Source organism: Dipodomys merriami, unplaced genomic scaffold (genome assembly GCF_024711535.1).
Source record: "Dipodomys merriami isolate MVZ:Mamm:240054 unplaced genomic scaffold, mDipMer1.0.p SCAF_5, whole genome shotgun sequence".
In the NCBI taxonomy this organism is placed as follows: Eukaryota; Metazoa; Chordata; class Mammalia; order Rodentia; family Heteromyidae; genus Dipodomys; species Dipodomys merriami.
Window position 1 is genome coordinate 19,248,975 of NW_027206068.1, and position 15,418 is coordinate 19,264,392.

The 15,418-nt window shown below is 35.3% G+C and overlaps 1 protein-coding gene across 1 annotated transcript in view; it reads left to right on the forward strand.

The window, feature by feature from the left end:
- Positions 1–2,712: 2,712 nt before the first annotated feature.
- The window catches only part of Agmo (alkylglycerol monooxygenase), a 321,568-nt gene continuing 308,862 nt past the window's right edge, over positions 2,713–15,418 (forward strand). The window contains exons 1-2 of the mRNA XM_069996158.1: positions 2,713–2,963; positions 4,638–4,768. Coding sequence (XP_069852259.1) covers positions 2,814–2,963; positions 4,638–4,768 — 281 coding nt within the window. The 5' untranslated portion in view covers positions 2,713–2,813. The remainder of the gene's footprint in view (positions 2,964–4,637; positions 4,769–15,418) is intronic.

Genomic DNA, 15,418 nt, shown 5'->3' on the forward strand with positions numbered 1-15,418 from the left:
GACACACTTGATTGCACAGCAATGAAGATTAAATTGCTATATAAAATATGATGGTTGACTTTTGCCCTAGTTTTCTTCATCGATACTTTGTTTGTTTGTTTTTCAGTTTGTTTGTTTGTTTGTTTTTTTTTTTTGGTCTGGTCGTGGGGCCTGAACTCTTGGCCTGGGCACTGTCCCTCAGCTCTTCAGCTCAAGGCTAGCGCTCTACCACTTGAGCCACAGCACCACTTCCGGCTTTTTTCTTTTTGCTTATGTTGTGCTGAGGAATCGAACCCAGGGCCTCATTCATGCAAAGCAAGCGCTCTACCACTGAACCACCTGCTCAGCCCCTTCATCACTAGTTTGTACATTGAGGGGTTACCCATTCACATCTCTTTTTCTAGGCTTTTCTCTCAGTTGGTTTTTAGTTCAGTCTAAGGAAATAATCCCAAGAATATGTCTCCAGGTAAACTGAATAAAGGTAGAAGTCACATTACATTTTTCCCTTTCCTTTCTGCCTTTCTGTCTTCCTAACTTTGGGTCTAGTCAGTTGGCCATGTTCCTGCTAGACAGGGAGAGCCCTTATCCTTCAATGTTCTCTGAGGAATACCAGATATTGGTATCTAATTAAAATAACCTACTTTTTTCCTCTGCAATTTAAGGAAACTAGTGCCTTCCTAGAAATGTTAGTCTCTAGATTGCTTCCTTTTTCCTCTTGAGGTTTATCTACTTCCATCATCTCTGTCACTCATTCTATGTATTATATTTCTGATACATGAAAAAAATAGAGGGAAAATTAGAATTAACCTGGTGTCTATGGCTCACACTGAGGCGGTTGATCTATTGATCTAGGTTTGAAGCCACCTCATAGTCAAATCTAAAGGGCTTTTATCTGTCATTAACTAATAAAAAGCTGGAACTGGAAGCATGGTTCAAGTGATAGTGCACTTGCCTTAAGCAAAAGAAGCTAAGAGAAAACCCTTGCTTTAAGGCCTAGTACCAGCATATAAAACAGAAACAAGAACAACAAAGTCCTTTCATGGTAAAATACCCATGACAGAGGCATGTATCATGTATAACTTGGAAGGAAGGGATGTAGTATATGGTGGAAAAAGTGATGTGATGTCACTTTTCACTTTATCACTATGTTATTTAGATTTTCCCTGTCATATATCACATTGACAATTTAAAAAAATCTAAAGGCAAGGCAATGTTAATAAAGTATTGAGCCTAATATGATCACTTTTGTTAAATACTTATCCCAATATGTGCTTAATTTGATCTGTTGGAAAATATGGGAAACTGTTATGCAATGATTGCTTTAAAATGAATATCTTAGGGAAAAGTGAACCTGCCATCTTTGCTCAAGTGCAATTTTTTTCTATGAAAAGTTCAGCAGATAAACTTTAAAAACTGCATCCTAAGCCGGGCGCTGGTGACTAATGCCTGTAATCCTAGCTACTCGGGGGGTTGAGATATGAGGACTGTGGTTCAAATCCAGCCAGAGCAGGAAAGTCCGTGAGACTCTTATCTCCAATAAACCACTAGAAAACCAGAAGTGGTGCTCTGGCTTAAGTGGTAGAGTGCTTGTCTTGAGCTGAAGAACACAGGGACAGTGGCCAAGTTCAGAGTTCAAACCCTATGACCTATAAAAACCCCCAAACCCGAAAAACAAACAAAAAATACCCAACTGCATCCTATTGAACTGAAGACCTAAATGGTTTAGTGTGCTTAGTACTGTGCACTAAGTCTGAGCACTGAAACATGACCACACATTTCATATATCCACTTCGTACATACATAGTCACCTTACACATCTTTTGTGTTCTCTGTGTCACAAGCTGTGACATGTCTAGCTATAAATTTCTGTCATATTGCAGGCAACACTTCTAATAATGTACATTATTCAATAATCTGAAAATTTTCTAAAATATATTTCCACAAACAAAATGAAGTTCTATATTAATATACTCATCATATTTATTATAGATTTAATGTATATTGTAACCATGTGCTGTATGATGATACCCTAAAATTTTTCTTAGATTCTGACTTTTTTCTTTTGTGGTTAATTATAAAATTATAAATCATGGTCTTCTAATCCTAGTTGCATTACTTTATATAGTATAATACATTTAGGAGTGCAATGTAGCAGAGTGGTCACAGTAGTCTGTTGATAATTTACTTATCATTTGTGTATTTATAGCTTCCTTTTTAATGACATGATTATTAAGAAATGCATTAAGCAATATCTTGGCAACATGTACAGTCAGGGAGCCTCCATTTTTCTTTAAATTAGATTATGAAATAAGTCAAAGGCTCCAAGTTGTTCTACTAACTTGCAAAACATACTGAATCAGATCAAACATACACAGGCAGTAACAAGCTTGGTGTCTTTCAAGCTAATGAGTAGAACGCCCTGTCCCTTTCCCAATTATGAGTTTGGTGAAGACTACAAATGAAATGCATTGTGCTGCTCAGAACAGAGGGGGGAAAAATCTGGTATTACCCAGGTGATTTGACTCTAACTTGCACCCATGATCGGAGTCTTTCTTCTCAGTTGATACAGTAATAAGTTAATCCAGCTACAAATTTCTCCGTGTCTTTGATTTGGATTGAATCCACCTCTCACTCTTTCCCATCCCCCTTTCTGGCCTTGTTCCCAGTGAACTTTGAGCTTGTTCTTGATCTTTGTGTTTTCCTGTCTCTACTTAGTTAGCTGTTGGCTGTGCTCTCTGTGGAGCTTTGGATCTTGCTTCACTGTTTGACAAAGGCTTGTTTTGTATTGCACATCACCTCCTTTTTGTTTTGCCTCTGGTTTCAACCACTGAAATATGAATATTCTCCAGACAATGGCCGAAATGAAGAACCCAGAAGTCCAACATGTTTCATTTTCCCAGGGTTTTCGAATGCTGTTTTACTTGATACAGCCGAATGAAACTTCTTTCCAAACCCTAGAAGAAGTGCCGAACTATGTAAAAGAGGTGAGGCTACATTAAAAGGTGGGCTCTTGCTATTTTGTTTTTATTAAGAAGTAAGGTTAGTATATCCTGGGTATGTTCATTTCTATCCTTCAAATTATTTCCTCTTCTTTCTCTTGCCCCTCCCTCTTCTTCCTTCCCTTCTCCTCCTCTTCCTCCTCCTCCTCTTCCTCCTCTTTCTTCTTCTTCCTGTCCATTTTGTGCATGATGCAACAGTAGAAAGTACCAGCATTTCCATACAATATCTAGAGTCATTTGTGACTCTAAACTCCCTCCTTTAAATACTTTGCATGTCATTCTGGAGTACGGTAATACCTTTTAAAGTTTTCCTAGGGACTGAAAAAAAATAGTCATTGGAAGCTCAGTGTCAAATAGTTATACCACATCAGTGCATGTTGTAACAATTTTGTTTTAAAATGTGTAGCTTCACTTCCAACTCCAGGAAAGTATTTCCTCTTTAATTTGGTACAAAAATCCTGCAGAATGAAGGATATGCAGCCTAATTCCTTCCAATTCTTAACTTCCTAGGTTTGAAATTAAACCAGGTTTTCTTTGAAATTCACAAGAATTCAGAGCCACAATTTTTTGCTTCTAGTTCCTGGCTGTGATTGGAAGTAGAAATATCCAGAATTAAAACTTGAAGATTGAAGTTCTTCACCCTGTCAAACTTGTTCTACCAGCACTTACTACTTCAGACCAGAAATAGAAAAAAGAATGACATCAGCTAGTATGTTCCTCAGAGTTCCGCGAAGAGAACTTCAAAGCTCATGCTTTTCTACCAGATGAGTGAAGCCTGTATTATTTTCCAGATTTAATAAGCCTTATTCTTTCTGATTTTTCAAGGAGATTGTGCTCCTGTGTCTTTCCTAGTTTTTATGTTTATTGCAACACCACACTCAGTAATCCACAGAGTAGTCATAAAAATAACTCATTAATGGGGCCAGACTAGTGATCTATAGCTACTTTCTACACTGTCTATGTTTCAAGGTCAGCCTGGGTACAAAAGTTCACAAGAGCCATTCTCAACCCATTGCTGTGTGCAATGATGTGTGCTGCTCACCAAAACTACATGAGACTAAAATTGGGAAGACCTTGGTTCTAGACCAACTTGGGCAGAAAAGTTCCCAAGACTACATCTCCTCAGTGGGAATGTAAATATGGAGGCACATGCCTGTGATTAGAAAACCTACAGGAGATAGCGTGTGGTGGCTCAGTCTACACTTGGGTAGGGAATGAGATCCTCTCTCAAAAATAACCAGTGATAGATAGGACTAGAGATATGGCTCAGTCTGTATAGTACTACCCTAAAAACCATCCCGAGTTCAAATCCCAGTAAGGCCCCCCCCAAAAAAAGTACTATGTCAATACTGAATGAGTACTATGCAGCTGGTGTTTTAAGCGAACCTAGAATATTACCTTATTCTCTAAGACTCCCCTAAGAAAATTGCATTTCTATTTCAATTTAATGATCAGAAGAAGTTTTAGTAATTATAATAATAAAAATACAATCAATGGTGTCGTTAAGGAAATCTTAAAAGTGAATTATCTTAATAACAGGTCAATGATAGACTCTTGAATATTTAAGTTTTTTTTTAATCCCAAAATGTGTCTTGTGTTTAGAACATGGATCATATCTTTCCTAATTTTTATTCATTAACTCAGCAATTTCCTTTACAGGCAACTCCATTTTTCATTTCCTTGATGCTGCTTGAACTTCTGGTCAGCTGGCTTCACAAGGGAAAGCCCTCAGGTCGTTTGGATGATGCTCTGACATCAATGTCAGCTGGAGTTCTGTCCCGGCTTCCCCAGTGAGTGAGCTCTCTTAGCTAGCATACATGTAAAAACTTAAATTCTCTATATGTGTGAAGGAACATGTATTTCCTATTAGATGGTCTATTTTTACATGTATTTCCTAAAGAATTCAGTACCTACCATTGTTTAGAATTTTGCTGTTTCAATAATGTTTAAAAAATATTTTGGCATTTAAAAACATTTGATTAGCCAGGTATTCGAGGCTCACCCTGGTAATCTAGCTGTACACTAGGCTGAGATCTGATCATAGGAGTCAAAGGCAGCCTGAGCAGAAAAGCCCATGAGACTCTTTCTCCAATGAACTGCCTGACACCTCTAAGTGGTGTTGTGGCTTAAAGGGGTAGAGTGTTGTTAGCTTTGAGAATAAGAGCTGAGGGACAGACAGTGCCCTTCCCTGAGTTCAAGCCCCCTGATGGGCTAAATAAAGAACGAAAGAAAGAAGCATTATTTATCTTGTTACTGAGTTTCTAGGCACCTTTATAAAGTTTCCATCCAGAGTGGGTCCTTCCTTTGCCTCGCTGTGATATTACCCCTGAATTTTAGCTTAGTTCTTTACTGGAAATTTTATTTCTGCCCACCCATCTTTCCAGACATTCCTTAGTGCTGATCACACAAATTAGGTACCATGACAAAGTTCTCATAGCACTGTGTCTAGTCTCACTGCTCCCTTGGCAGCCAAACATTTTTATCATATGGATCTGGTAGAAAGCCATTTACTATTAACCAGGATTACTATTTCCTTGAGGTTAAAGTATAAACTCCTAGTTTACACTCTAGTTTATGATTGCTTAAACTACAATATAGATAATCTTTGTCCTCTTCTGTGCTCTTCTTACCTTGATTGCATCATGCTTGGCTTAGAATTACTCATGGGCCACAGTAATCCAGTCTGCCTGGAAAGCCAGCCCTGTGTCCACCTCCAGTTCATTAAGTAGGTCTGAGCATGCCAAACACTTCAGCAATCTTCATCTTCTTTCCAGCCCTATTGGACACTACTTCACTGTGGTCCCATGGACTCTTGAGCTCACCTAGGTCTGGGATTATCATGTACCATGGCTATCTGTTTGCTACTTTTATTGCAACTTGAGAGCAGGAGGTGTTACTTAAAATGATGTCTGCTACATAGCAAATGTTCTAAAATAATAATGATAATGATAATAATAATAATAATTTGTGTAATAATGTTGATTAAAATTGAATAATAGTGTTACTAAATAGTAATGAAAATGGAATGACCTTTATTTCTGATGGAATGAACTATGATATAATTCCAGGGAATGAAAACCCAGTGGATGAAAAGTACATAAGGAATAATAGAAGAGGCGTAGAGAGGAAAGAGTTCCTTTTATGGAATAGCTAAGGAATGTTTTCATTCCAACCTCCCATCCCTGCTTCTTATGCTGTTTTTAGAGATTTACTTTTGACAGTACTCATTGCTTTGGAATGCTTCCTAGGAACCACCCAGTAAGAAATTAAGGTAGATTTGTAAAAATGACATGTAAATTTGCAGATATCTGAGATAAGGTCCTTTCCTGACATAATCTAGAAAGAAAGTAAATCATAAAATCTATCTTAATAAGTGTTACTTTGAAAAAAGTGGATTATAAAGTATGTTGTAGTTGTGACAGGATAACAACTGGTATGGTTGTATGTAAAGATGAATAATGACACTTGGACATGATTATTAAACATCACTCTAAACATCACACAATTAGAACATAGGAGAGGATCATAATGGCTCAATAGCTATGTGCATATGCCCATATAAAATGATGCTTATTGAAATGAACCCCAAGAAATGGAAAACAAGAGATTTTTTTTGCTCTACTGTTTACAGTTATTTCATTTATCTTTCTTTTATTTTCCTTTGGTTTATTCCCTAATGTCACTGTTTTTTTATTTCTGTGCCCTTTGTGTTGTTTATAAGTTTATCTGATTCAGGGAAGGGAAGTGGAATCACAGAAATGTGGGACAAAGGTTGAACCAATGCGACAGGGACACTCATTGTACACTATGTTGGAAGGGAATTGTACAGCTTGGGAGGGAGGAGAATGGAAGGGGGATGTGGGACAAAATGAGGGAGGGGTAACACTGTTCAAAAAGAAATGTAATAATTACTTCACTTATGTAACTATAACACCTCTGTACATCACCTATACAATAAAATTAAAATGAAAAAAAGAATTTAACAAAGAAGGTAAAGTCTCCAGATTTTGCAGATAATTTCCTGATTATCTAAAATAAGAATTCAGGGCTAGGAAATTGGCTCAGTGGTAGAGTGCTTGCCTTGCATGCATGAGGCCCTGGGTTCGATTCCTTAGCACCACATAAGAAGAAAAAAAGCCAGAAGTGGCCCTGTGGCTCTAGCCTTGAGCTGAAGAGCTGAGGGACAGCGCCCAGGCCTAGAGTTCAGCCTCCACGACCAACAAAATAAATAAGTGAATAAATTAAATTAAATAAGGTTTCAAAATTAACTTTATTTTGTTCTAGTAGTGGAACTTGAACTCAGTGCCTAGGTTTTGACTCTTAGCATTATTGCTCAAGGCTGGCAGTCTATACTTGAGACACAGGTCCACTTCCAATAAGAATTTTAAGTGATAATTCCCCCTATGATGTCTCCTTAAATCAGAAATGAAGACATATTCATCTTGAATATTCAGGGATATATATATATATATACATATATGTATATATATATATATATATATATATATATATATATAGATCTGACTATTGAAAAAAATCTGGCTTACATGCTGAGAACATTAAGTGGAACCGTTTGATAACTGGGAAAGGCTTGTAGTTGTTGTTATGGTTCATGTAATTCATTGATTTGGAATGAGTTTTTAAAGAACTTAATGAGAGCAATTTGAATAAATGTTTAAGTTATTGTTTCTTTTTCTTTTTCTAGTTTGACTTTGGTTACAAGTAAAATTGGATTGAATTCTGAGCATAACATTGTAAATTTTGGATATTGAGACTTTATCCTCAATACAGTATTTCTGCCTCAGCATGGTCACTTAAAAGGTAGAATTATAATAGCAAAACAAAAATCAGAGGCACACTTTAATAAAAATCACATTCTAAAAAGAAAATAAATATGCACGTGCATATGCATGCACACACATACACACACACATGTCTCCAGTTATTTGCAGCTACTTCCCAAATTACTTCAATTACAAAATTTTAGACAATTTCCTCTAAGATGTGTCTCCCACAGGGTAGTGGAACAGGGTGTGACTGGAGGGAAGAAAGGAAGACAAAGGGAGAGAGAGACAGAAACTGAGAGGAGAGAAGAGAGAGAAAAATCAAGGAAAAAACCAGAAGGAAAGAAAGAAATTTCAACAAATCAAATCAATTCTGTCCTTCAGGGATATGAACATGAAATACTTATCTTTCACTAATGTGTATAAAACTCCTTAAAAGCTAACACAAATTGCTAATTCTGGTGCACTTTAAGAGAGAAGTAAAAAGTTATGAACTTGAATTGGGGAATATTTTCCTATAACTGTATTTTTAATAAGAACAGCAAATTGCTCCATTTTTTCCTTTGAGGTGTAAAGAACAATCTCATATCATGAAATGAGAGGAAGAATTTTGTTAGATTTTCTTTTCTTTTGCGAATGATTTTATCTTTGTTGAAAATTTCAGCCAAGCATCTGACATTTTATTTTTTTACACCCCCCCCCATAATTAAAAAGGAAAGCTGTTTCTCAGGAACTTTATGCTGAAACCTCTTTCAGAAAAAAAATAAAAGGTGACTTGACATCCATTTTTAAAATAATATTTCAGTTGAAGCCACAGCATCAAGGGAAATCCCTGTGCAAGTCATTAACAGCTGAAGGTTAGGTTAACACAGTATCAATCCTATCTTCTCAGAGGGACTAATTTCATTTTCTATACCAGCAACAGGGACCTTGCCACATCCTTAAACTATGTGATTGCGATCAACAAATTTACTATAGCATTAGTTAATCCATTTGTGAAGAACTGTCATTTGGATAATAATCTAAAATAGTCATGAAATCTCAAATAAGGAGAAATCAAAATCAACATGTTCATTATACTCCTTCGACATAAATGTTATAGAATTGTTATCTGCAGACTTGGAGGGAAAACTATATTTATTTGAAGATATCAGTTTCCTAGTTTCCTAAAACTTCCAGCATCTTAGAGATTAATTGCTTGCTCACACTTTTCATGGAAGAGATTCAGGCTGTACCTTTCAAATCATTAGGTAAGGAAAAATGTTCATTATAGACAGGATTGGATCTTGTTTGCAAGTCTGTTGGACAGAACATGATATGTAATAAAAATTCATCTGGCTGAAAACCAGATTGTGGTTAATCCTGCATCAGCTTTTCTCTTTTGAAATTAAGTAGGCCATCTTTCTAGTCAAAATATAGTTCTGGGGCTATCAACAGATCTTCTATTTCTATTGAACACAATGCATTGTCTACACAATCTGTTTATCTGCTAGTTATTTACAGATATGACTAAAATAATTAAACTTGGTTTAGCAAAATATATAGAAAAATCTATTTGTGAAAAAACTGATTTGAATCTTGTGTAATATCCAGCTACCAATTTAAATATTAATGAGTGAAAAATAATCACATCTTTCTTTCCTGCTTGTTTAACCAGAACTCAATTTCCAATCCTTCATTAGAAAACGGGAACTTCAATTTGTTACTTCCTTAGAATGTTTCTGCTTCCATAAATTGCATGCTCCCCAGAGTAGTTTTATTTCCGATATAAATATCTGCAGTATGTTTGTTTTTAATGGGTTCATTTATTCTGTTGAAACAGCAGATGATAAATCAAATTGCAATAGGTTGAGAGGAATAATTTAAGTAAGTAAAATTTTATGTAAGTGGGGGACACTGAACTTTTGATACATATGGGTCATTGCCAATTTTTACAATGGTGCTAAGTTTGAGTACTCAGCCATAGATATGCTCACTTTTACTGGCCATACTTCTTATGAAATTTTCCAGTTCTAACAAACATATTAAAATTCATCAAAAAATTAAAAGAAGAAATTAAACTTTTTAAAATAGTTTTGGCTCCTTGGGTTGGGGCTGAAGAAGGAAGAAAATTAATTACTGGGTTTTGATACTGAACTTTAGCAATATAATCTCTGGCAACACCAGACGCTAACAAATTATGCCTATCATTGTAAAAGATCATTTTATTAGATAGTTACTTATTGTTCAAAGTAGGGAGCAAACAAATATCAAGAATAACACTTCTATACTAATATTAAATGTTTTATTGACTCAGAAAGTAATTTTTAAAAGAGTAAGAAAAAATAATAAAAATATTGTTTAAATAAATACCTTTGCTGTGAAGTGTATCTCTTTTTCTTGTAACTTTCACCTGGAAACATTTTAAGTAAACTTGGTTATTAATTTGTTACTTTAGAGACTGCTAGACCATCTTTCTCTAATGAATGTAAACTTCCCTGTATGTTAGCCTGTGATTTACATGCTCATTCAATAGAGTAATACACTTTCCTATTTGTGTTTCTAAGTCTATTATTTTATGGTCATTTGAAAGGAAAGTAAATAATAAGCGCTCTCAACAAATGTAACATGAGTTTACAGTAAGAAGTAGTAATGCAGAGTTAGTTTGTTGTTAGAAGGTAGCAGCTGTACTATCTACTTCATTACTCCTGAGCGAAATCCATGTTCCACTAGATGGAGCACAAGGGGCAGTGGCTATTCACATAAATGGTATAAGATGCTTGGGTCATTTTAAAGATATTTTTGAGATAAATATAGAGCAAAATTTCTCAAAAAATGATACCTGTACGAGTTCTTGTACATTTATTTTTCTATAACTTCATGGAGATTTAAAGAATGTTCTTTAATGGTCTCATTAATTTTCTGACTGATAACAAATGGTATCTGAAATAAAAATATCTAATTCACCTTCACTACTTTTGTATAATCTGGACAGATCAGGTGGGCTATCCAGAACCAGAGTGATTAAGTGGTTTAAATTGGTAGATGCCTTGATCTGTTCCATGATTCTATTTACATTAAAAGTCTCTGATGTTTTAATAATTTTCAGTGCAAGAAGTACATTAAACTCCATTCATTTTGAAAATGATTACATCATGACAGTATTTGAAAGCTGGATAATTATAGTGTCCATTCTGCCTAGTACACTGTGATTCTAAATTAAACCTAGAAATACTGAAAGGCTAAATTCCCTGTCCAGTCTCTACTCTGGATGGTGAGTAGATTCAGACTCAAATGCCTTAGAAAATTATTAAGTTTGTAGTTCTCAATTGCCAAATAATATGTATTTGTAATTTATTTGTTATATTCAATCACAACATTATAAATGAATTTTATTTCTTTGAGGAAAATGACAAAGTTAGTAATATATAGCAAATTAGTACTTTACCAGAACTTTATACTAATATAATTTTGGTGTGACACATTTCTATTGATGATTGAAACTGTTATATGAAACATATCCTATTACTATGTAGAGAAATGAGCTAACTTTAATTTCAAAAAAATATATTTCTATCCTGAATAAGTCACTCTGTAGAGCTCATGAAGGAAATATGTCAATGCAGGGAAATCTGTATCACAAATCACCAGTTGGTAGTCAGGGGGTTCTAATGATTCTTTATGTTTATATCATTTGCTTGGTCTCACATCCAAATTGAGTACACAAAAGCAATCTAGCATTTATAATCCCTAGTCCTCATGCTCTCCAATGTTCCAACTACACAGGATTAAGGAAGCTTTCTATATGTATGCATACAAATTATACATGATTCTTCCCCAAGAGAGGGATTTATACAGTTTAAGTTTGAATTCCAAAGTGTAGTCATATGCTAAGGTTTTAGGGTAGGAAAGTGGATGGTGGAATTGGGAAGAGAAGAGGAAGGCGCTCTGGTTTTTAATAAGGGGAATATTTTTGGAAAAGTAGGCTCGATTTCCTGTTATGGATGGCTTAGTATATGTCTGAGACAAGCAGAAACGGTCAGATAAGTTGATGTTAGGTGAAAGGAACCCCAAGATAGGACTCAAATGGTTTTTCTTTCTTGCTATTGTTTCTAACATATTTATCATATTTATAAGATTATTTCTTTATTGCTTTGTATGTCCCTCCCCCAAGATATAACCCCTGTTTTCACTGTATTTGATGTTGATATAATTTGCGGAGAGGAAGGGAAAAAACAAATTGTTTAAATAGGGATACAGGTGGACTCATTGCAACAATGAGATGTACAAGTCGTTATGCCGAAAAACGAACTTTACAACTTTGGCGCGGGGTGGGGAGCGGTGGAGATGGGAAGGGATGGTAAGGGAAAACAAAGGAGGAGACAACGATGCTTGATAAGAAACGTACTCATTACCTTGCCCATGTAATTGTAACCGCTCTGTATGGTATTTTCACAATTAAAAAAATAAGTAAATAAAAGAAAAAACAGAAAAGCCTGACTGTTAGTATGTCAGGCATATTCCAGTTCTATTTGTGTCAACCCTAATAAGTGAGATGTCAAAGAGGAAAATTTTCAGAAGCCATATTTTTTTTATTGAGGTCTTGGTATCATTTGTAATTATAAAGGTGATGTACAGACGGGTTACAGTTACACAAGGGGTAATGAATACATTTCTTTTTGTACAGTGTCACTCCCTTCCCTCATTTTCTCTCAGTTTTCCCCTTTCTGACCCCTTCCCCATAAGTTGAATAGTTCATTACCAACATAGTGTTTAGTGAGCAATCACACTCCTGGGCATTTATCCAAATGACCACAAACCATCTAAAGCCACCATCACAACCATGTTTATTGCAGTACTGGTTACCATAACTAAGATAAGGGATCAATCCAGATACCCCTCAGTGGACCAATGGATCAAGAAAATGTGATGCATATACTCAATGGAATTCTATGTTTTCATCAGAAATAATGATATTGCCCATTCATAGGGAAATGGAGGGTTTGGTATCTTAATGTTAGTTTTTCAGTTGTCACTGGAAATGACACATGATGGAATGCTGAGGGGAGTGTATCTATGGCTATGGTATCAGAGCCTTACCTGAGACTTCGAAGATCCTACTGTGAATTAGTTGAATAATTGAATTAATTCAAGGAAGAATCTGCGTCAATAGCAGGTATTAAAGCATACATAAGCACCTATAATCTGCAACCTTTAATTTAACATTCTGTTGATTTTTTTTTATTTTTTTCCCTTTTGAACCTTTGTTTTTAAGAAGTGATGACTAGGTAGTACACTGAGTACAGGAAACACTTGGTAATATCCATTTCTGTTTGTCAGAAATGGTGTTACTCAATCAAGTAGTTAGTAATCAATGATGCTGTTTTATAATCTATAATGCATAGAACAGACCCTCATTTTGAAGAATTCCATGGCTTAAAATAGCAACTATCCTTGTTTCAGAGAAATTATTAGTTTGAATCATGACAACATTGATGCTACTCATAATTTTAACCTATAAAGTTAGTTTTGTATGAGTTATAATTCATTAATAAACAGGAGACAGAAAGTTTAAATTGCATTGTTTGGGTAAATGGTTGTGGAGATAACCTCCTATAATAATCATCCTACCTCAGTCTCAGTACTGTCACTGTTGAGTAATTCTAGTCTAAATGTGTGAGCTACCAACAAAGCTGACCATCTTTTTTTTATTGTAAAGATACTATACAGAGGGTTACAGTTACATGAGTGAGGTAATGAGTACATTTCCTCTTGAACATTGTTACCCCCTCCATTGTTTTCCCCCTACCATCCCCTCCCTCCCTCCGTTCCCCAAGGTTCTTTTTTTTTTATTGTGATTAACTGATTACATAATTTCTGGAATTTCACAGTATTGTGGAATAATGATGCTCATTTAAAGTCACAAGTTCATTCTAACTTTCCTGGAGCAAATTGTCTATCACAGTCTGTAACATATAATGGTGTTCACATGTTATACACCATACATGTGATCAGCCGCATGGGGATATTTAGTAGTGGTTCGACCAGATGAGTGGGAGTTCTTTGTTTCTTAAGTCCTGTTAGTTTTGTCGTATCACCTAACATTTTGGATTTAGCATCCACTTATCAGGGAGACCATGTACCATTTGTCTCTTTGCTCTTGGCTTATCCTGCTCAACATGATTCCTTCTAGCTCCATCCATTTCTCTGCAAATGCCATTATTTTGTCATTTCTAATGGCTGCATAATATTCCATTGTGTATAAATACCACAATTTTTGGATCCATTCATCTGTGGTGGGGCATCTGGGTTATTTCCATGTCCTAGCTATTGTGAACAGTGCTGCAATAAACATGGGGGTGCACGTGTCCTTGTATATTGGTTCCTGTTGTTTAGGGTAGATAAAGCTGACCATCTTTAAAATAAAGATAATCTACCTCCCACCTATGTTGATGAATATCCTTGAAAAAAAGTTAGAAGGCAACAAGTTTCAAGTTTAAAGGTTTAGCTCTTAAATTATTTGAACTTACAAAACATGAAGGGCCCCCTGGCTATGGCTTGTCTTGGTCCAAGTAGGATTTCCCATACAATGTAGATTAATCCAGATTGCTTGCCTCAGCTTTGCTTATCTACATATTTCAATCAGCCACTTTGGATACTTTGACACATCTAGGAGCTTGCACACCTGCAAAGGTCTACCTTCTGGAAGGCTATGACAAGAAAAATTCCAATGGGAGAGCTGTAAGCTACTTTAGCAGGGGACTATAGTACTCCCTAATATGCTCAGGTAGAGATAGTGGTAAGGTCTAAGTTAAATAATTCCCTTGGGCTATGAACTTGAATTGAGAGATAAAATTTCCTACCATGTAATTTCACATTACATTTCACATTAAGTTTTAAGATAAGGTGTTCTATATATATATTCCTGCTCAAAATGATAAATATTAATAATTTCTTAAGTTATGTATATTAAAATGCTATCTGAAGTAATCTAGTGTTTAGTTTTACATGTTAAAATAAGAACTTGAAACATTTAAATTATTTGAGGATATTTAAATATGTAATTAAAGTTACATTATAAGAAAACTCAACTTACAGACCAGGATCTCCAAATGACCCAGTGCAATATTAATTCAGTGGCTCTGGGAAGAGATTTACTACTGAAATGAGGAATTTACATAATAACTATCTGAGTTGCTTCTTTAGCCTTTAGCTCAAATGATGATACTTAAAATTTTCATTTAATATTGAGCAGCAAACTTGTTGCTGACTTATAATGATATCTTTACTAGTTAAAATGATTAATTTCCATTTAAAAATAAATGTAGACAAGGATACCCACAGGACAGTATTACTGGAAATGAACTTTACAACTTTGGGGGGGGAGGGTGAGGGATAGTGGGACAAGAACAAGGAGGGGAAGGGGTAGCAATGATCAACAAGTAATGTACTCATTGCCTTACTCATGTAACTGTAACCCCTCTGTACAGCATCTTAACAATAAAATAAATAAAAATAAATGTAGAAAGAAAAATCAAAGAAATCAAATCTACACAAGTGAGAGAACAGTGCTTCCCTGATCTTGAGCTAAAATTTAATTGTAAAATTTCAAAAATTTGTAGAGTATTGCATGTATGCTTTTCAAATTTATTTAAATAAGGTTTTATACCAGATTGA